The sequence below is a fragment of the Macaca mulatta genome, chromosome 19 (assembly GCF_049350105.2).
Source record: "Macaca mulatta isolate MMU2019108-1 chromosome 19, T2T-MMU8v2.0, whole genome shotgun sequence".
NCBI lineage: Eukaryota > Metazoa > Chordata > Mammalia > Primates > Cercopithecidae > Macaca > Macaca mulatta.
Genome location: NC_133424.1, coordinates 66344536 through 66366949, shown reverse-complemented (window position 1 = coordinate 66366949; position 22414 = coordinate 66344536). Strand labels below are relative to the sequence as shown.

Below are 22414 nucleotides of genomic sequence, written 5' to 3'. Positions count from 1 at the left end.
GGGAGGTGGAGAGATGGAGGGTGAGAGAGGGGAGGTGGAGAGATGGAGGGTGAGAGAGGGGAGGTGGAGAGGGAGGGAGAGAGGGGAGGTGGAGAGATGGAGGGTGAGAGAGGGGAGGTGGAGAGAGGGAAGGAGAGGGGAGGTGGAGAGGGAGGGAGAGAGGGGAGGTGGAGAGATGGAGGGTGAGAGAGGGGAGGTGGAGAGAGGGAGGGAGAGAGAGGGGAGGTGGAGAGAGGGAGGGAGAGAGGGGAGGTGGAGAGATGGAGGGTGAGAGAGGGGAGGTGGAGAGAGGGAGGGAGAGAGGGGAGGTGGAGAGATGGAGGGTGAGAGAGGGGAGGTGGAGAGATGGAGGGTGAGAGAGGGGAGGTGGAGAGAGGGAGGGAGAGGGGAGGTGGAGAGATGGAGGGTGAGAGAGGGGAGGTGGAGAGATGGAGGGTGAGAGAGGGGAGGTGGAGAGATGGAGGGTGAGAGAGGGGAGGTGGAGAGAGGGAGGGAGAGGGGAGGTGGAGAGGGAGGGAGAGAGGGGAGGTGGAGAGATGGAGGGTGAGAGAGGGGAGGTGGAGAGAGGGAGGGAGAGAGAGGGGAGGTGGAGAGATGGAGGGAGAGAGAGGGGAGGTGGAGAGAGGGAGGGAGAGGGGAGGTGGAGAGGGAGGGAGAGAGAGGGGAGGTGGAGAGATGGAGGGAGAGAGAGGGGAGGTGAAGAGAGGGAGGGAGAGGGGAGGTGGAGAGGGAGGGAGAGGGGAGGTGGAGAGGGAGGGAGAGAGAGGGGAGGTGGAGAGATGGAGGGAGAGAGAGGGGAGGTGGAGAGAGGGAGGGAGAGGGGAGGTGGAGAGGGAGGGAGAGGGGAGGTGGAGAGGGAGGGAGAGAGGGGAGGTGGAGAGATGGAGGGTGACAGAGGGGAGGTGGAGAGGGAGGGAGAGAGAGGGGAGGTGGAGAGATGGAGGGTGACAGAGGGGAGGTGGAGAGGGAGGGAGAGGGGAGGTGGAGAAGGAGGGAGGGAGAGGGAGGGAAGGTGGAGAAGGAGGCATCGTCTTCCCACCAGGCTGCTGCTTGTCCTGGTAACATGTCTTAGGTAACTAACGAAGCCGACCTCGTAGGTCAGGTGACTAGCGCTGCCTCCTCAGTACCACTGTGAAGCCCAGCTCTGGAGCACGGAGTAAATGGAACCCCTGGAGTTGCTCTTAACCTCTCCAGGGAGACGGTTTCATGCTGCCCGATAGGACAGCCCCTGCCGTCCCCTCACCTGGAAATTCTCCCGACTGTCTGCAGGCCACATTCCCCTCAACCCAAGTAAAGGTGCCCCTGGCCAAGCCCCAGTTCCCAAGATTCAACGACTGGAGGTCAGGGGAGGGGACGTGTGCTCCTTCTGCTCACCTGGCAGGAACTTTCAGAGCAACCAGGTCCTATCAGAGCAGGCAGCCTGCCTGCTTCACCCGTGCCCGGACTCCACGCAGCCCCTCAAAACTGGTTATAAATAAGAGACTGGGCCGGGCACAGCGTGATCCCAGCACTTTGCGAGGCGAAGCAGGCAGATTCTTTGAGGTCAGGAGTTGGAGACCAGCCTGGCCAACATGGTAAAACCCCATCTCGGCCGGGCACTGTGGCTCACACCTGTAATCCCAGCACTTTGGGAGGCCGAGGCGGGTGGATCATGAAGTCAGCAGTTGGAGATCAGCCTGGGCAACATGGTAAAACCCCGTCTCTGATAAAAATACAAAATTAGCCATGCGTGGTGGCAGGCGCCTGCAGTCCCAGCTATTTGGGAGGCTGAGGCAGGAGAATGGCGTGAACCCGGGAGGCGGAGCTTGCGGTGAGCCAAGACCACGCCACTGCACTCCAGCCTGGGTGACGGAGCAAGACTCCGTCTCAAAAAAGAAGAAAAACCCAAAGGTTTGGTGGTGGGCGCTTGTAATCCCAGCTATTCAGGAGACTGAGGCAGGACAATCAACTGGACCCGGAGGTAGAGGTTGCTGTCAGCTGGGATCACACCACTGCACTCCAGCCTGGGCAACAGAGTAAGACTCTGTCTCAAAAAATAAATAAATAAAAAATAATAAGAGGCCAGACACAGAGGCTCAAGCCTGTAATGTCAACACTTAGGGAGGCTGAGGTGGAAGGGTCACTTGGGCGCAGGAGTTCAAGCCCAGCCTGGGCAATACAGCCCAACCCTGTCTATAAACAATTTAAAAATGGGGCCAGGGTGGTGGCTCACACCTGTCATCTCGGCACTTTGGGAGGCTGAGGTGGGCAGATCATGAGGTGAGGAGTTCAAGATCTATCCCGGCCCGCGGGATAGTCAGAGCAGGCCCTGGAGGAGGGGGGTGGGAATTTGGGGAACAAGACACAGGAGAAATGGAGACAAGACAGTGCTCTGATCAAGTCTCGTTTAATGGCAGTAATGCACTGCCTTATATACACTTGGAAGGGAAGGGGTTGGGCTAAGGCGGAAATGATCTCATTGCCGAGGGCGTGGCCAGGTTAGTTTCGGTTTCTCCGGTCCAACGTCATGTTGCGCTTGCGCTATTAAGTAACAATTTTCCCGGGCGCCGGAAAAGTGAGTGAAGAAGCAGGAAGAGCGCCATCTTTAATGAGGTATTAGTACAGGGGAAAAAAGGCAAAGATAGGGAGAAGGTGTGGGGTGGAAATGAATATAGCTCAGGCGTTTAATCCTCAATTATTATTCGCTATGGCCGGGGCGTGCAGCTCCGGACAAAGATCAGCCTGACCAACATGGTGAAACCCCGTTTCTACTAAAAACTATAAAAATTAGCCAGGTGTGGTGGCGCATGCCTGTAATCCCAGCAACTTGGGAGACTGAGGCAAGAGAATCGCTTGAACCTGGGAGGTGGAGGTTGCAGTGAGCCAAGATTGTACCACTGCACTCTAGCCTGGGCGACAGAGCGAGACTCCACCTCAGAAAAAAACCAAACACACAAAAAATGTTACATTAACCAGGAGGCCAGCTGTGGAGCTTCATGCCTGTAATCCCAGCCCAGTTTGAGGCTGTAGTGAGCTATGACCGCATCACCGTACTCCAACCTGGGCAACAGAGACCCCGTCTCTGGAGAAAACCAGTAACAACAGGACCTGGTTATTGGGCGCTGATGGCCATGCTAAGTGCTTTCTGTGCATTTTTTCCAGTCCTGGGCCCCTGGGCGTAGGTGTGGAGGCTTGGAAAGGCGAGGTGGCTGGCCTGAGGTGCCAGAGCAATCCCGGCTGGCCTGCGCTGAGCTCTGCGGCTGTCGGCAGCCACATCGTTTGCTATCGAAGTGACTGAGGTTGTCCAGGACACTGGAGAGGGTTTTTCCTTCTGGGATCCCATGACGAGAAAGTAACGGGGAAGGGAGCGCGCCTAGACACCGCCTGGAGCCGAGGGAAAGCTCTTTTCTCAAAACTCCATAGCTCTGACTCTTCTAGTTGCCCCAGCTGTTTGAAAAATGATCACTCCCCAAGGACAGATCTTGATAATGTCCTTTTAATTGTACTCTTTTCAAAAAACATCTCCTTTCTCAGTTAAAATAAAACAGACAAGGCATGATGAAGACCGGCTCTAGCCCACACCAGGCAGTGACCTCGGTCCTGGGGGAGGCCAGGCCGGGCTCTTCCAAGGCCTCCTCCCTGGGGAGCCCAGCACTGGGGCCGGTGGCAGGGCAGGTTCTCCCTGCCAGAACCGCCAGCCCCAATCCCAGCCCTTCAGAAGGACTGGGCCTCTGTGTCCCTTCAGTGGGAAGCCACCTTGGACACACGCAGTCATTCAGGTGGACATGAGGCCACTCTTCTCGCCCTTGACCTTGAGGAACTCAGCCATGCTGGAGAAATACTTCTGGTTGGCCTCAGCCACCTTCTTCTCTGCCGCCTGTGGGTTCACAATCTCCAGGCCCTGGGCAGGTGAGGGAGACAGGATGGTGGGCTGGGTGAGGAGAAGGCCCCAACTGTGACCCATCAGAGCCCCCCAGGCCCTTCCCCATGGTACTCAGGCCTTGGGTGGGCATGAGACAGTTTGCCTGTCCCTGGAGTTGCCCTGTCTTGGGAGGTTCTGACTCAGTGGGTCTCGGGGAAGAGGCTGGGGAGGAACCAGGGCACCTAGATTTGTATGAAGTTCCTCAGGGGTGCTAAAAACAACCGACGCTTGAGAACAGCCAATCCTGCCCAGTTTCTGCATGAGGAAACTGAGTCCCTGGGGGACGTGGCTGGCCCGAGGTCCCAGCACAAATCACACCAACACCACCGACGATCACAGTGGCCAGCGATGGGCGCCAACACCTGGCTGGCACTTCCTAAATATTTTCAAGGCAACAGAGCGAGCCCCTGTCTCTAAAAAAAAAATAACAGGACCCAGTCATCGGGCTCCAGTGGTGAGCCTAGTGCCAAGTGCTTCCTGTGCATTCTTTTCAGTCCCGAGCACCTCATGGCGGAGGAGGGGAGGCTTGGAAAGGCACGGCCACTGGCCTCATCTTCTCAAAGAGGCCCTCCCTGGCTGCTCCAAAACGAGAGTCCCCCGTCCCACCTCCTACCTCCCACCTCCTCCCCTCCCTGGCATTTCCGCCTTCTACTACATTAGACATCCTACTGAGCTGTCTGTGCCCGGCCACCCACTGGCTCCCTGAAGGTAAGACTTGTCTCTCTCATTCATCGCTTCATCCCCAGAGCTGGGAACACCGATGGAACTCAGTAGGTGCTCCACAGACATCCGCGGACTGAGCAAATGAGCTCGCTGCTGTCTCGGCCCCACGTGCAGGCTCGCCCTGCTCTGTGGATGGTAAACCGAGGCTCCGACGATGCGGTGACTGCCATGCTCCACGCCACTCACTGCTGACTGGCTGGGGCCTGGACCCACACGTGACATCCAAGCTCACCTAGCCGGGAACTTTCTCAAGTGGGGTCCTGAGGTTACCTTAACCGCCCTGGCCATTTTCAACTGGAAGGCCTGGAGGCTGAGCAGTGTAACCAGCTCACAGCCCCACAGAGAGGAACTGGATGCCCTGGACACAGCTGTGGGCCTGGTTCTAAAGCGGTCCGTGCTCATGAGGACTGCTCAGCACTGGCCTCTCGTCTCTGCTAACTTCTTCCTGTGTGCCAGGAGCTGTCTACGTCCTCTGAATACCTCGTCACCACGCCCTCCACGACAGCCCCGTGAGGGGACTCATCCTGGCCGGCTTCACAGGGGCAGAGGGCAAGGGGCCTTGCCAAGGTGTTGGGGCTGGGGACAGAGCCGGCCCAGGGCAGGTACCTGGAGTGGGGTGAAGGCCACGCTGGAGGCCGTGCCCGAGGAGCGGTCGCGGATGGTGGACTTCCCGCCGTACACAACGCTCTGCTTCTGCAGGGTCCGCTGTGGGGAGGACAGGGAGGCTGCGATCTGGGCTCCCCCCACCCTGTGTCTCGGTCCCCAGCCCCACCCAGGTCTGGCCCATACCTGCAGCGTCTTGGAGATCCTCGCCTTGGTGGCCTCGTTGACCTGCGTCTGCCGCACGCGCCCACTGCCCGACTTGCCCAGGTGGCCCAGGCTGAATCCCAGGTCCTCCTGGTAGGCGTCCTCCTCAATCTAGGAGGAAGGGGAGGCACCCTGCAATTCAGTGACCAGGCCCTGCCCTCCAGCCACTGAGGCACCCCCTCGACCAGCTGGAAGCCTAGCAGTCACCAGCCGGCTGGTCCCACGGGCACCTGCTCAGGTACCCACTTGGCCCGGCTGAGGCCTGAGGGCCCCCACAAGCGGGGGATGCTGGGGAGCCTGAGAGGGGCTGGGTCCTAGCACTGCTCTGTGAGCTGAGTCGAGAGGCCATTCCTTCCTTCCTCGTGTGGATTGGGGGGTGTCAGGAACCAGAACAGGTTTCATAGGATGAGGTGGCCTCTGAGTTGGGTCTTGCAGGACCAAGGGGATGACGTTGGGATAACAGGGGAGACTGGCGGGGCCCGGGAACGGGCGGCGGTGCAGCAGGGCACTGCGGAGCCTCTGGGCAGGGAGGAACCAGCCAAGGAGCCCGGGGCGATGGGAAGCTGCAGGGCTCTAAGCGCGGGAGACACAGGCTCCCAGGGTTACAAGGGTCACTTTGGGGCTGAATGGATGGCAATGAGAGTAGAGGCTGGGGGATGAGGGAAGAGGCTGGTACAGCACCCTAGACATGAGCCAGGGCCACAGGACGAGAGGAGGGACGGTGGCAGGAGGCAGAGGGCGGTGGCGGCTGGCTGCCTGTGGGGGTGAGGAGGGCGCTGGGGGAGTCTGACCTCTCCGAAACTCATCCGGTTGGCCTGCTTCCGGATCTCTGTCAGCCCCAGCCGCTCCTTCATCTTGCGGTACCTGGGGACGGATGGGCGGGCGGTGCCAGGGAGTCAGCTGGGAGGAGGACGCTGGCCTCTCCTCTCCATGACCCCCACGCCTACCGGACCCCCGGGCCTCTCACCTGCGGCCGCCTCGCTTCTTCCGCTGCCCATCCAGGGGCGCAGGCAGTGGCTTCACCTGCTTCACCGGGGGGGGCTCCTGCCACTTGTCGAATTTGCGCTCGATCTCATCCTTCAGTTCGTAGCCCACCTGGGGAGGGCGAGGGGGAGGTCCTGCAGCTGCTCACGTGCGCCGCCCACCCAGACCTCCTCTGTCAGCCGTCCGCCTGTCCACCGAGCAGACAGACTGCCCACGCCAGGGCTCCTCTGTCCGCCGTCCGCCTGTCCCCCGTCCGCCTGTCCCCCGAGCAGACAGACCGCCCACGCCAGTGCTCCCTCCCCGCTCCGGGGCAGACAGACCGCCCACGCCAGGGCTCCGTCCCTGCTCCGGGGCTCTGGGTTTTCAGTTCTGTCAACAACCGGATGGCCTCATCTCGGCTCACACCTCTCCTCTGGGATTTTTTTTTTTTTAAGATACAGTCTCGTTCTGTCGCCCAGGCTGGAGTGCAGTGGCATGGTCTCCGCTCACTGCAAGCTCCGCCTCCTGGGTTCGAGCGATTCTCCTGCCTCAGCCTCTCGAGTAGCTGGGACTACAGGCACCCACCACCATGCCCGGCTAATTTTTTGTATTTTCAGTAGAGACGGGATTTTACCATGTTGGCCAGGCTGGTCTCTAACTCCTGACCTCGTGATCTGCCCGCTTCGGCCTCCCAAAGTGCTGGGATTACAGGCGTGAGCCACCATGCCCAGCCTTCCTCTGGGTTCTGTACCCTGTAAACAACTGTCTCCTGGACATTGGGATCGTTAACAGGCCCTTCAAAGGTATAACAGGGCTAAACAGAATTTCTGGTCCTCCTCCCCAGCCTTCCACCATCTGCCTTCCTTCTCCCGGTACAAGCAAACGGCAATGCCCGAGAGCCGGGCAGCTGACTCCACTGTTTCTCTCCCACGCCGCAGGTCCCCGGGGACGACTCCTTCAGAACCAATACCAAATTGGCCCCCTTCAGCCCCTCCACTGCAGCCAACGTTCGCCCCGGGATGCGCAGCCTCCATGCTGCCTGCCCCTGGATTCCGCCAGGGCCTCCCCTCTCTCCTCCAGGGCTCGCTGCGCTCTAGCCTCAGGGCCTTTGCATCGGTCATTCCCCCTGCTTGGAAGACTCTTCTCCCGAGTATCCATGTGCCTTGCTCCTTGGCTTCACTCAGGTCTGGGTTAAACCCTCACCTCCTCAGAGCCCTGGGTCTTCCCTGACGTCCCAGTTAAACCCTCACCTCCTCAGAGCCCTGAGTCTTCCCTGACGTCCCAGTTAAACCCTCACCTCCTCAGAGCCCTGGGTCTTCCCTGACGTCCCAGTTAAACCCTCACCTCCTCAGAGCCCTGAGTCTTCCCTGACGTCCCAGTTAAACCCTCACCTCCTCAGAGCCCTGAGTCTTCCCTGACGTCCCAGTTAAACCCTCACCTCCTCAGAGCCCTGGGTCTTCCCTGACGTCCCAGTTAAACCCTCACCTCCTCAGAGCCCTGGGTCTTCCCTGACGTCCCAGTTAAACCCTCACCTCCTCAGAGCCCTGGGTCTTCCCTGATATCCCAGTTAAACCCTCACCTCCTCAGGGCTCTAAGTCCTCCCTGACATCCCAGGTAAATCAGCACCTAATGTCGCCCCCACCCCAACCCCCTTTCTTTTTCTTCTTAGTGTTGACTTAGCACCGCTAGACGCAGGACAGATTTCACCTGTTGACTGTCTCCTCGACCCGGCCCCAACAAGAATGTCCCTGCCACGGGGCAGGGCTCCTGTCTGTGCTACTCACAGCTGCACCCCCACACCCAGACCAGGGGTGAGATGGGGAGAGGGAAAGGAGAAGAGGGGGACACGGAACACTTGAACGCCATGCCAGGCTGGGTGCTTGGCAAACGACAGTTCACAAGACAGAAAATGTGTCTCCTCTCCCGAGTACGTCTACCAAGGAAGACAGAAAGTAACTGAATAATTACTTGAATAACATCCCCTGTTGCAGCGGGGACAGATCCTGGTGCGGAAGACAAATTATACCCCCACCAACACACACATGCCCAAGGAGGTCCATGTTCTAATTCCCAGAACCTCTGAATGTCACCTCACAGGGCAAAAGGGACGTGAAGAGATTAAGAAGGATATTAAGGATTGTGAGCTGGGAAGACTATCCTGGACCATCTGAGTAGGCTCAGTATAGCCACAAGGGCCCTTAACATAGAGGGGGGAACAAAAACAGAGGCCAGATATGAGACAGAAGCAGGGTCAGAGAGAGCTCTGAGGGTGCTATGCAGCTGGCTCCGCACACAGAGGGAGGGCCACGAGCTAAGGGGTGCCAGTGACCCCTAGAAGCTGGAAAGACAAGGGAATGGATTATCCCTTGACTCCCCTAGAAGGAACCCTCCGGGCTGACACCCTGACTTCAACTTAGTGAAACTTATTTTAGACTCCTGACCTACAGGACCACAGATAATAAACCTGCACTGTTTTTTTATTTTGTTTTGTTTTGTTTTTTTCTTTTAGATGGAGTCCCGCTCTGTCACCCAGACTGGAGTGCAGTGGTGCAATCTCAGTTCACTGTAACCTCTGCCTCGCTGGTTCAAGCGATTCTCCTGCCTCAGCCTCCTGAGTAACTGGGATTACAGGTACGTGCCACCACATCTGGCTAATTTTGGTAGAGATGGGGTTTCACCATGTTGGCCAGGCTGGTCTCAAACTCCTGACCTTATGATCCGCCCACCTCGGCCTCCCAAAGTGCTGGGATTACAGGCGAGAGCCACCGCGCCCGGCCAAACCTGCACTGTTTTACGCCAGTAGGTTTGTGCTACTTTCCAACAGCAGCCCTAGGAAACGAACCCACTGGGAAAAGGGCGCCTGCCCCAGGGAGGGTGGGCAGAAGCACTGCCTCTGCCTTGGTGGACAGTGCTTGCTGGGGTGGGCTCCCTGCTGAGGACTCTCCCTGCAGAGACACTCCAGGCCCAGAGGAAAAGACGCCCGGCCGCCCCTCACCTTCCCCCCCTCACCTTCCCCTCCTCACCTTCCCCCCCTCACCTTCCCCTCCTCACCTTCCCCTCCGTGCTCTCGTGGAAACTGTCCACACGGGCTGCCAACGTGCACTTGGCAGCCACCAGCCGGGCCGCTTTCCGCCGGAGATCCTGGAGCAATGGAAAACGGGGGTGGAATCTGTGTGAGACAGACAGATAGAGGTAATAGCAAAGCAACCACGGGCACTTCTCCTCCAGCTCTACCCTGGGTCCCGGAAGGGGGCTGTCCACTCGTGGGCTCTCGAGGCGTGTGCTCCTAGCTCCCACTTCACAGGAAGAGGGGATGAGGGCAGGGCACAGAGCCACGTCCCAGCTGGTAAGTGGCAGAGTCAGGTAAGGATGACAGTAAGACACGCTGACGACGAGGACAGTGGTGACTGTGGAGACACTGGTGGTGGGGGAGTGGGCTCAGCCTGGATGCCAGCCCCGTGCTAAGTATGCCCCTCGGATCATCTCATCAAATATGCAAATATCAGGCTGGTGTGATCATTGCACCCCCTTTTCAGATGTGGAAACCAAGGCTTCAAGTCATGTGGCCGGGAAGACAGCCAGCAGGTGATGGAGCCAGGGTTCCAATCCAGACTGCAAACAGAGCCCAGCTGTCAGCCGCAGTGCAGCGATGGCCAGCCCTGGCCTCCCTTACAGGCCTGTGATGTCTATGGCCTGTGCCTGGACTGATGTGAGATGGGCAAATGAGGAGGCAGAGGCCTGGTGACAAGACACCAGGCTCCCTGGGGCAGGTTTAACCCACATGCCTAGGGCTGTGAGGCGGTGGCGATGGCAGGAGTGCAGTGAGGCGGCTGGAGCCCCGAGCCCCAGGCCCACAGTCCTGGGTTCTATCGCCCGCTCTCCCTCCTCCCAGGATGGGGCGACCTGCCAGCCTCCCTGGGTGTGTTCCAGTAGCAGTGCCTGACCTAAAGAGTCACAGAAAAAACCAAAAAAAAAAAAAAAAAAAAACCTACACAGGCCTGGGGGGTGGGGCCAGGAAACAACCACCTGGCCTTGTCCATCAGTGCTATTGTTCTCCCCATCCCTGGGGGAGGCCGGGCAGGGCACAGGGCCATGAGCCTGAGGTCACTTGCCACAGTCGGACACAGCAGGGTCTGGACCCAGGCCTGAACCCAGGCCTGTCTGTCCCAGAGCCTGTCTTGCTTATGTTTCTGTTTTTTTCTTTTTCTTTTTTTGAGACAGAGTCTCACTCTGTCGCCCAGACTAGAGGGCAGTGGTGTGATCTTGGCTCCTGCAACTTCCATCTCCTGGGTTCAAGCGATTCTCCTGCCTCAGCCTCCCAAGTAGCTGGAATTGTAAGTGTGCGCCACCATACCTGGCTCATTTTTTTGTATTTTTAGTAGAGATGGGGTTTCACCGTGTTAGCCAGGATGGTCTCGATCTCCTGACCTCAGATGATCTGCCCGCCTTGGCCTCCCAAAGTGCTGGGGTGACAGGCGAGAGCCACCACTCCCGCCTCCTGGTTGTGTTCTAGGCCCCCACTTGTGACCCTCACAACAGCAGCGTGAGACGCGCCTGAGACGGGAGGTGGAGGATGCTGGGAGCAACCCCGAGGGGAGGGACCCTGGCTCTGGGCCGGACTGTCCAGACTCAGACCAGCTCCACCGCCTGCGGGGTCTCGGACTGTCCAGACTCAGACCAGCTCCACCGCCTGCGGGGTCTCAGACAAGTCTGACTTTCGGTGCCTCGGTTCCCTCATCTGTGAAATGGGTGGCGAAGGGCAGAGGAGGGACAGGATCTCCCTTAGAGAGTTGTGAGGACTCGGCCGGGCGCGGTGGCTCACGCCTGTAATCCCAGCACTTTGGGAGGCCGAGACGGGCGGATCACGAGGTCAGGAGATCGAGACCATCCTGGCTAACACAGTGAAACCCCGTCTCTACTAAAAAATGCAAAGAAATTAGCCGGGCGAGGTGGCGGGCGCCTGTAGTCCCAGCTACTCGGGAGGCTGAGGCAGGAGAATGGTGGCAACCCGGGAGGCGGAGCTTGCAGTGAGCTGAGATCCGGCCACTGCACTCCAGCCTGGGCGGCAGAGCGAGACTCCGTCTCAAAAAAAAAAAAAAAAAAGAGAGTTGTGAGGACTCGCCGGGCGCGGTGGCTCAAGCCTGTCATCCCAGCACTTTGGGAGGCCGAGGCGGGCGGATCATGAGGTCAGGAGATCGAGACCATCCTGGCTAACACAGTGAAACTCCGTCTCTACTAACAATACAAAAAATTAGCCGGGCGTAGTGGTGCGCACCTGTAGTCCCAGCTACTCGGAGGCTGAGTCAGGAGAATGGCGTGAACCCGGGAGGCAGAGCTTGCCGTGAGCCGAGATCGTGCCACTGCACTCCAGCCTGGGCGACAGAGCGAGACTCCGTCTCAAAAAAAAAAAAAAAAAAAAAAGAGAGAGTTGTGAGGACTCAATGAGATCACCAAATGTTTCCAAAGCTCCACTCACAGCCAGCTCTGCTTGTTGCGCGTTTTCCCACCACTGCTATGACTAAAATGCCTTCTGATGATAACCAGTCGTCAATGTTTTCTTTTAGTCTGCTTTTAAAAACTGCAAACCTGTTTAGACAGCTTAATTTCATTACCACGAATGGGAGATTATTCAATAAAAATAAGTATGCAGTGATTAAAATAAAAACCACCGTCTTTGTGTCACTGAAATTCATGGTCTGTGCCACTGAAGGGAGATGACCTGTGTTCTAGGAGACATCAGGAGGATGATGTGAAACTCGCTGCCACAGAATCAAATGATACTGAAGATGACAGTCACAGGAATAACACTGGCAGCGGCTCCGCGTGGCAGAGAATTTCGCCTTGCCCAGGAAGAGGTTTGGCCTTTGCCCGGGGGTCCTGGGTGGCGGTCCTTGCTGGCTGGGGCCCTGGGGTAGCCACAGTGTGGTTTAGGGTGCCTGGGGCTGGCCACGCAGGAAAGCCCAACCACGTGGTTCAGCGTGGGGGCTCTGAGTTATGGGGCATCACCTGACCTGGAGACAGACCAGCCACACGGCAACACAGTCGTGTCTACACAGCAGAGCCACAATAAAGACTGAACACCACGGCCCAGGCAAGCGTCCCTGGCCCAGGCTTAAGTGCAGTGGTGCAATCTTGGCTCGCTGCAACCTCCGCCTCCCGGGCGCAAAGTATCCTCCCATCTCAGCCTCCCAAGTAGCTGGGATGACAGGCAAGCGCTGCCACACCGGGTTTTTTATTCTTGTAGAGACAGGGTGTTTCCAATCCCATTGGAATCAAGACAAAAAAAAGAGTCGGGGTCTCACTATGTTGCCCAGGTTAGTCTTCAACTTCTGGCCTCAAGTGATGCTCCCGCCTCGGCCTCGCAAAGTGCTGGGATTACGGGTGTGAGGCTGGCGGCCCTGTGTGTGCTGTCAGGCATCGATGCCGGGAGGGTGATGTGTCCTGACTGCGGGGAGAGGACACATCGCCCTCCGAGGTTGGTGACCTCTCCTGCTCCTCCTGTGTGTCTCTCCCTGTGGCTAATGTTAATCTGTTATACAGTCCCCAGCACAGCAGCCCTCAGGGGTTCCGTGTCTTTCCAGTGACGGTGGCCTTCGGAGCAGCTGCTAACCCGACGCTGCTTGTCGTGAGCTAGGCCTGCCTTGTGAGGGCCTCGTCTACATGGAGCCCTCGCCCCAACTCGTGAAGCAGGCGCTGTGCTCCCATTTTCGAGGGGAGGAGACTGAGGCACAGGGCACTCACGCCTCTTGCCCACAGTCACCCGACAGGTGTGCTGCAGAACCCTGGCTCTCACATCCCATGCTACCCTGTCCCCGGCTCCTGAGTGCTACTGTCAGCTGGGCCAGATGGTGGGGGTGGCTGCTCAGGCCGTCTGGGCAGGCGGAAGGCTCCAGGGGAGCCGGGGGAGGGGCTGTGACGCGGTGGGCTCACCGGGGGCAGGGACTGCACAATGTCACTGTGGTAGATGTAGCCGGTGTGGGGCAGCACTGAGGTAGACGAGAAGCCCGACAGCGTCTTGCGCTGGGCCCCGAGCAGCATGATGTTGCAGGCGGGCATCTTGGAGAGGTTGGTCAGGCCGCCGGCCACGCCTGCGGTGGGAGGAGGACAGGGGCGGTCAGAAGAAAGCGGGGGAGGCGGGGGTGCGCACATCTGCCTGGGGGCTCGACATGTGCCAAGCACCTTTACGTGAGGTTCTGGCTGGATTCCTCGGTGGCCCTGCCAGGCGGGCGACCTGGCCCATTCCGCGAGGGGCAGACGCAAAGGAGGCTCAGAGAGGGAGGGCAGCTGGCCTGGGGTGCAGGGAGGAGGCCCCCAACAGGCAACTGACCACCACGTTTGTGCTAAGCCACACTACCCCCATTCCAGGGATGTCTGTGTTTTGGAACCATTTTCACCAAACCAGGAGCCCCCTGACAACAGGGCCTGGGTGTGGTCATCTCTGGCTTTCCGGCACAGGGGAGGGAGGAGGAGCTGTGGGTGAGTGTTTCTCCCAGACGAGGCTTTGCTGTGTGCCAGGCTGGCTGACCTCTGTCACGTCCAGGGAGACGGGGTGTTGAGGCCCAGGTGCCAAAGTCCCCATTCTACAGAAAAGGGAAGCAGCTTCCCCCAGATCACAGTGTCAGCAGAGTCCCGCTCCATGGGACCCAGCCCAGGGCCTCACCCATGATCTTGGCGGCCGTGGACGCCCCAATAATGATGGAGAGGTTGGGCGCGATGAAGGACATCCGGGACTCCACGTACTCGTAGATGCGGTGCTTGGAGGCGTTCAGCTCCAGCGCCATGTCACAGGCCTCCTCCAGCCGCTCCAGCTCCTCCTCCGACAGCTGCTGCCTGCAGGGGCGGGTGGGCCCAGCCTCCTGGGTCTCCCGCCTGCTTGGTGCCCAGCACCCACCCTCTCAGTTGTGTGTGTGTGCACGTGTGTGTGTGTGTGTGTGTGTGCGTGTGTGTGTATGCCCACCTGCGTGGGTAGCTTCAGCCTAATCCCCAGTCCCACTGGCCCGGGCCCGGCGCCTCCCTCCAGCGGACATACCCCTGGGTGGTGGAGGCGGTGACGCTGACGACCATGATGGTGGCGTTGGTGAGGATCTGCTGCAGGTTCTCATTGTTCTTGCACTTGTCCAGGCTGTTGCCCAGCTCCTGGGCGCGAGCAGAGAAGACAGGGGAGGCTCAGGAACTCAGGAAGGCTTGAGAGCCTCTCTGGCCCTGCACCTACTCGGGTCTCTTCTCGGGGACACTGGGAAAGTCAGGGTCTCTACACTGGGGGCCTCTCCTGCCTCCACCGCCTGAAGCATCCACACCGTCTGCTCTGCTTTGGAAACGGAACCTGGGCAGAGCAGCGTCTGGGAAGACCGCGGCCTCACAAGCCTCTGCCTGTGTCGAGTCGGAGCACAAACCCGCGGCCTCGCTTCCCTGCGGGGGCTTCCCCCACCACCATCCTGATCCTTTCCCGGACACACGTGGGGACCGCCTCCTCTCCCTGCCCTCACCTGCATCCGCCCCTCTTTTCCGAAACCCTTCCTTGGCTTTCTCATAAGACCCAAAGGCTCAGTGTGATCCGACCTCTTCCGCGTCCCCTCCTTCCCCGCCTCACTTCCTCCCCGCTTGTTCCCTCTCCGGCTCTCCATACTTAACACATCTCTCTCCCCCAAATCTCCGCGTGCCTGCCCTGTGACGACCTTCGGATGTCAACTCCAATGCCACCGGCTCCGACCACAGCGGAAGCAGCGCGGGTCAGGCCAGCGGGGAAGCCCTCTCGGGAGACTGGGGTACGAGGGGAGCCCTGAGAAAGTCCCATCCAGGCTCCGTCCCTCTCACCCTGGGCAGAGCAGGCCACTGAGCCTCCGTCCACTCCTCTCCTTCACCTCCAGACCCCGAGGCCTCTGGGGGCGGGTCCAAGAGTGAGCCCTGCCTGCACCTTCACACCAGCAGAAGCACCGCTCCTCCTCTGCTCTCACCTTGACCGTGCGGATGTAATCCAGTGCATTGGGGACCAAGGACTCCAGTTCAGGGAATCTCTTCGAGTACTTATCCCGGATGAACTTATGGATGATGTCTAGGGTAAACGGGACAGGCGGGTGTCAGGTGAGACGGGAGGCAGACTCTGCTGGTTGGCCCTAACACCCACGTCCCCTTCTTCCTTTAGTAACTGAAGCCCTGGCTTGTAGCCTGGCATACGGGCACCAGCATACAGGCTCCATTTTTCAGCCGCCCTTACCGCTAGGTGTGACCAGGGGAATTAGTTCTGGTCTGTAAAATGTGAGCTGCAGTGACATGTTCTTAAAAAAAAGAAGTGCCTTGCTGGTGGGAATGCAGAGGCGACGGCTGGACGTGGGGCAGTCCCCTCGCACCACGAGGCAGGTGGCCGACCAACAAGATGGAAAGGGCTGGGGCCTTACGGGCAGCCAAGCGGCCACGCCGTCCCCGAGTGCTCGCTCAGACTCATACGCGAGGGAGCCACGCCGTCCCCGAGTGCTCGCTCAGACTCATACGTGAGGGAGAACACACTTCCTTCTTACTTACACCACTCCGTTACAGCAGGTGAACCTCGATCTGAGCTTGGGCTCAGCGGCAGGACCCTGGGAAAGGCCCGTGGGGAAGGGAGGGGGCATGAGGGGCGTCACAGGGGGCTGTCTCCGCCTGCCCCCAGCACTCACTCAGCTCGTTTTCGATCTCCACGGTCAGGTTGTTGGCATCCACGATGACGCGGTATTCAGGCGCTGCCTCCACCGGTCCCATCACTGTGAGGACACGGAGTGGCATGGGTGTGAGGATATAAATCCCTACCCCTTCTCAGGTCCCACAGCTGGGGGAGACGGAGGATGAGGCTGGGAAGGGTCAGGAAGGAGGGGCTGAAGAGTAAACCAGGGACAGGCTGACGTCTGCCTCCCAGATCCTGCAGCTGGAGGAGGCGGAGGACGAGGCTGGAGGGGGTCAGGAAGGAGGGGTTGAAGAGTAAAGCAGGCGACAGGCTGACATCTGCAGACATCCCTGAACTTGTGTTCCTGCCTCCAATCCCTCTCCCTCCACACCAGTCTAGACTTGACCCTACCTGCCCTGGAACTGACCGTCCGTCTGAAACCTCCTATGGCTCCCCATAGCCCCAAGGCTAATGACCAAGTCCCTAGACTGACATTCAAGGCCTGCCCAACTCCAGAAGCTCTGCAGGGACCAGTGCTGTGCCTGCGTTATCTACACCCACACCCGAGTACTCAGGACAGCACCTGGCACACAGGGAGCTGCCCAGTTCCTCTCTGCTGACTCAGCAACTCTGCGGTCTGGCCTCCCACCCTTCCCACCCCATCCTCTCATCCAGCCATAAAGGACTGGTCACAGTGCCCCAGACACCCACTCCTCCTGGCCTTTTTTTTTTGAGATGGAGTATCACTCTTGTTGCCCAGGCTAGAGTGTAGTGGCACGATCTCAGCTCACTGCAACCTCCGCCTCCTGGGTTCAAGTGATTCTCCTGCCTCAGCCTCCCAAGTAGTTGGGATTACAGGCGCCCGCCACCATGCCCCGCTAACTTGTTTTGTATTTTTAGTAGAGATGGGGTTTCACCATGTTGGGCAGGCTGATCTCGAACTCCCGACCTCAGGTGATCCACCAGCCTTGGCCACCCAGTGCTGGGACGACAGGCATGAGCCACCATGCAAGGCCCCTCTTGGCCTTTGCATATGCTGTTCCCTCTCCCCAGAGCATCCCTTACCCCATGTCTGTTTCTGGAAAACCCTTCTTTGTGCTTCAGTAATAAGAGGCCAGGCACAGTGGCTCACACCTGTAATCCCAGCACTTTGGGAGGCTGAGGCAGGAGAACTGCTTGAGCCCAGGAGTTCAAGAGCAACCTGGGCAACATAGGGAGACCCCATCTCTACAAATAATTAAAGAAAAAATAATTAGCCAGGCATGGTGGTGTATGCCTGTGGTCCTAACTGCCTGGGAGGCTGAGGCAGGAACACCTGAGCCCAGAAGGTCAAGGCTGCAGTGAGCTGCGATCGTGCCACTGCATTCTGGCCTGGGTGACAGAGTGAGACCCTGTCTCAAAAAACAAACAAAAAGATGTTGTGTTTAAATGTCATACAAATACTAACTGTCTGATGTCACCGCCAGTAGACAGCAGAGCTCAGACCTTACCCCAAGCAGGGTGGCTTCAGAATGTGTTCCTAACCCTGATGCTCAAAAGGCTCTTTAAGTCCTTAAGACTCCAGCAGTGACTCAGAATCCTTCCCTCCCTGTCTGGGAGGATCAGACGCCTCCTCCGTGTGCCCGCAGCACTCGTGCACCTCCAGTAAACGGGGACTGATCAGACGCGTCCTCCGTGTGCCCGCAGCACTCGTGCACCTCCAGTAAACGGGGACTGATCAGACGCGTCCTCCGTGTGCCCGCAGCACTCGTGCACCTCCAGTAAACGGGGACTGATCAGACGCGTCCTCCGTGTGCCCGCAGCACTCGTGCACCTCCAGTAAACGGGGACTGATCAGACGCGTCCTCCGTGTGCCCGCAGCACTCGTGCACCTCCAGTAAACGGGGACTGATCAGACGCGTCCTCCGTGTGCCCGCAGCACTCGTGCACCTCCAGTAAACGGGGACTGCCACCTGCCTGTGAGGTGTTTCACGTCTTCCTCCCCCACCAGACACCAGGTGTGACAGGGTCTGACTCCATCCCTGAGCCTGGCCTGACATCAGGAAATGTCACTTTCTGTGTCCCATAACTCTCTGGATGGAGAAATTCCTCGGCCTGGCCTCTGGAACTTTGCAGGATCTGGTGCGCTCCAGAGCCTGCCCTCTCTCCAGATGCCTGAGGCCCCGGGCCGCCGCTGTCTGGGTCCCCTTCTCCCTTTCTTTGCCTGGCACATGCATTCACGCTCTAGAGTCCAATTCAGCTATCGATTCTTCCCTGGCACCTGGGGCAGGGTCAGCCAGTCCCTCCTGTGACTCCAGCGTCCCCAGCCTGGTACCACCCGCCGACAGCTGTCTGGAACCCGGCCTGCCTCTTCCACTAGACCTTGAGCACGTTGAGCGCAAAGACCCGGGCAATTCAACTGGGTGCCCAGGTAAACTTTAAAGCAAGTAAGCAGTGAGTCTCCCAAAACTCTGCCCTCCCACTACACTTCTTCCCCCAGAAACCTCCCATGGCTTCCTGTTGTCAACAAATTACATTCAAGAAGAATGGGAAGGCCGGGCACGGTGGCTCACGCCTGTAATCCCAGCACTTTGGGAGGCCGAGGTGGGCGGATCACTTGAGGTCAGGAGTTCGAGACCAGCCTGGCCAACATGATGAAACCCCGTCTCTACTAAAAAATACAAAATAGCCAGGCATGGTGGTGCACACCTGTCATCTCAGCTACTCAGGTGGCTGAGGGAGGAGACTCACTTGAACCCGGGAGGCAGAGGTTGCAGTGAGCCAAGATCACATCACTGCACTCCAGCCTGGGCAACAGAGGGAGACTCCGTCTCAAGGAAAACGGAAAAAAAAAAAGAATAGGAATGGTAACAGGACTGCCCTCCTAAGAGTGAGTCTGAGCACTCACGAGATAAGCTAGTATTCTCTCAATTTGGAAGTAAGAAAAGGTTTTAGGTGATTCTTTAATAATTATATATCTATTTTTATACGGTGACTTTGTCTTTGCAAATGATACCAGTTTTCCATTCATGGTAGCAATTTGCTTCCTTCTTAGATAAATTTAAGAGAAAAAGTCCCAGACTCAAAGAATATGTTAAGCAAATAATAGGACAAGTGGCTTATAGATGTGGCAAAAACCCTGTAACTGGTCATGTGCATCAGTGAAGTCTGGGAACCCTCAAGCTAAGTCCCAGCATGACCAGGCTCAGCACACAGAAAGGACGTAAGAAGCATGAGCTTCGCAATGCAGTATATGTTTAGTGGAAAAGGGAAGGGGTTGGGGAGAAACAAACAAACAAACAAGAAAGAAGGCTCTGGAAAAGGCTGCGGGGGAGATACACCCAGCCGCAAGCAGCCAGGGAGCCTAGGGGCCTGGCAGGAGACACAGCAGATAGGGAAGGGCACAGAGTGGGAGGAAGCACCTTCTGAAGCTTTGGCTTGCTTGCTGATATACTCCTCAATCTTCATCATAATCTCAGCAAACTGCAGGAAAGGAGGGGAGAGTCAGAATCCAGGACTCTTCCCAAAGAAGCCTGTGTCACCCCCTTCTGGGAGATTCTGTCTAGAGCCCCCTGGCTAACGCCTCTTGTCCTCTTACCATCTTACTGTCCCATAGCTTGGCGATGGTCTTGACCGAATCCCCGGAAAGATCCAGCTGTGTCTCCTCCTGCACATCCTCGATGGCTGGCTCCTCCTCTTCCTCCCCATAGCTTCCTCCTTCCTCCTCTTCTGCTGCCTCTTCGAGATCAGCTAAGAGCTCGTCTGCCAGGGACATCCCGAGGCCTGTGGGGAGGGAGAGCAGGTTCCCTAAAAACTTGCCCTGACCAAGTCCCTCCTTATTACTGGCGATGATTCTCCCCCAGAAAACCCTGGTCCTTCTTTATGAACCCCAGTAGCGTGCAGGCTCCACGACGACAGGTGCTTTAGTTTGTTTTGTTCACTGGCGAGTCTCCAGCTCCGACCTGTGTAAGACACAGCACACCCCTACGACCGCCACCTTGCTAAGACTTACCGGAACCAAGTGGTGTAGATTCCAAATGCATTTGCAAACTTTTTTTTTCCTTTCTTGCCTTTAGCCTTGAAAACATACTCTGAAATTCTTTGTTTCCCGCCTTTCCCACTAGACACTGTCTTGCAGTGATGGCTTATCCATGTGCTTACTTAGAAGTTCCAGGGGCTAATCTTTATTTATTTTTTTTAAAGATGGAGTCTGGCTCTGTCACCCAAGTTGGAGCACAGTGGCACAATCTTGGCTCACTACAACCTCCACCTCCTGGGTTCAAGCAATTCTCCTGCCTCAGCCTCCTGGGTAGCTGGGATTACAGGCACCTGCCACCACGCCCAGCTATTTTTTTTTTTTTTGTAGAGTCAAAGTTTCACCATGTAAGCCAGGCTGGTCTTGAACTCTTGACCTCAAGTGAGGGACCCACCTTGGCCTCCCAAACCATTGGGATTACAGGCGTGAGCCACCGCGCCTGGCCGCAGGGGCTAATCACGAAACAAACTACGTATGGAAACCCAGCTGCAAAACTTCAGAGATTACCTCAAGGCGATCAATCTAAAACCTGGCCATTATTGACATGATTCCAGCCCATGCTCCAGGTGGCCCATGACTCAAGACAGCCTTCAGAGAAAGACACACATACCCTGTACACAGCACCATTCCTGTATGCCTCCGATTCAGAGTTCCCCTTTTTAAGCCCCTCTCCCCAGCCTACAGTTTGAAACGGTCTTTTAAAGACATTAGCTTGGCCATTTCTCATCTGCGACCATTTGATTAATAAAGCTTTACTTTCACCACCCCTCACTTCTCCTATTCTAGCCTCTGAGTAGCAGAAACTTGAGTTGGTTACATTATCAATTTCTTCCCACCTCCAGATCTTTGTACAAGGAGTCCCTTGTAACTACGGTGGCTCTTTCCTTCGCTTTGTTTTTTCTTTTCTTTCTTTTTTTTTTTTTTTTTTGAGACAATGTCTTGCTCTGTTACCTAGGCTGCAGTGCTGTGGCGCCATCATAGCTCCCTGCAGCCTCGACCACCTGGGCTCAAGCGGTTCTCCCACCTCAGCCTCCCGATAGCTGAGATGACAGGCACACCAGTACACCCGGCTAATTTTTAAATTTTTCTGTAGAGACGGGGTCTCACTGTGTTGCTCAGGCTGGTCTCAAACTCCTGGGCTCAAGCGATCCTTTCGCCTGGGCCACCCAAAGTGCTGGGATTACAGGAGTGACCCCCCGCGTCTGGCTCTCCTCACTCCTTAGCAGCCCAGCATCTCTTCAGCTTTCAGCGCTCACATTCCACCTCCCTGACCCACGGGCCCCCTTTAGACTAGAGGAGGTTGCTTTGTGATACGTGTCCCGCAGGCTCTGCGTGTCTACAGTAAGGCACTTCACACATTTGTGATTAATGAAGTAATTATTTGATAAAGCCTGTCTGCCAGGCATCAACCAAAGCTCTTAGAGGGCAGGGAACAATTTTTGCTCCTGCCACATCCCCAGGGCCACACCATGGTAGGAGCATATTAAGACTTTTAGGTAAACAAGCTGTAAAAGGCCGGGCACGGTGGCTCATGCCTGTAATTCCAGCACTTTGGGAAGCCCAGCCGGGTAGATCACCTGAGGTGAGGAGTTCGAGACCAGTCTGGCCAACATGGTGAAACCCTGTCTCTACTAAAAATACAAAAAATTAGCCGGGTGTGGTGGCGGGCGCCTGTAATCCCAGCTACTCGGGAGGCTGAGGCAGGAGAATCGCTTGAACCTGGGAGGCGGAGGTTGCAGTGAACCGAGATCGCGCCATTGAACTCCATTCTGGGCAACAACAGTGAAACTTCGTCTCAAACAAAACAAACAAACAAACAAACAAACTTGCCAGGCGCGGCGGGTCACGCCTGTAATCACAGCACTTTGGGACGCCGAGGCGGGCGGATCAAGAGATCAGGAGTTCGAGACCAGCCTGACCAACATGGGGAAACCTCGTCCCTACTAAAAATACAAAAATTAGCCGGGCGTGGTGGCGCGCGCCTGTAATCCCAGCCATTCTGGAGGCTGAGGCAGGAGAATCGTTTGAACCCTGGAGACGGAGGTTGCAGTGAGCCGAGATCGCGCCACTGCACTCCAACCTAGGCAACAGACCGAGACTCCGTCTCAAAACAAACAAACAACAACAACAAAAAAACCAAGCTGTAAAGGCCCGCCTTCCTCCTCACACACTTCTTCTCCCAGACCCAGGAGTCCGGCCTCCCGCTCCCCGCTCGTCTCCATCACACTCACCTCTCCTCTCCGCGCACCACTGTTTCTAGGAAATAAGCTTTCCCACAGCGTTCGTCGCTCACCGATGACGTCTCATGCTCGCGCCGTTATAGAGGTAAAGCTACGCTCTGATTGGTCCCCGCTCGCGATGTTCCTGG

At 57.4% G+C, this 22414-nt stretch overlaps 1 protein-coding gene and 1 long non-coding RNA gene across 5 annotated transcripts; one reads left to right on the top strand and one right to left on the bottom strand.

The window, feature by feature from the left end:
• Positions 1-3461: 3461 nt before the first annotated feature.
• On the bottom strand, positions 3462-22382 carry PRPF31 (pre-mRNA processing factor 31). 3 transcript variants are annotated; one of them, XM_077977044.1, is made up of 14 exons: positions 21810-22340; positions 19609-20274; positions 19433-19493; positions 16048-16131; positions 15349-15446; positions 14424-14530; positions 14055-14224; positions 13325-13482; positions 9446-9535; positions 6399-6526; positions 6223-6295; positions 5414-5542; positions 5231-5329; positions 3462-3880 (listed from the first exon to the last, which is right to left on the bottom strand). In XM_077977044.1, the coding sequence occupies exons 2-14, from the start codon at positions 19783-19785 to the stop codon at positions 3755-3757; spliced, it is 1500 nt and encodes a 499-aa protein (XP_077833170.1). In that variant the 5' UTR covers positions 19786-20274; positions 21810-22340; the 3' UTR covers positions 3462-3754.
• Positions 3887-15451, top strand: LOC114674055 (uncharacterized). 2 transcript variants are annotated; one of them, XR_013410258.1, is made up of 10 exons: positions 3887-5226; positions 5391-7197; positions 7333-7578; positions 8064-8321; positions 8904-9025; positions 9623-10728; positions 12125-12249; positions 12709-13161; positions 13760-15159; positions 15262-15451. It is a non-coding gene; the product is annotated as an uncharacterized LOC114674055 (long non-coding RNA). The 2 variants fall into 2 exon arrangements; XR_013410257.1 differs by lacking the exon at positions 3887-5226 and having other exon boundaries at positions 6799-7578.
• Positions 22383-22414: the final 32 nt, after the last annotated feature.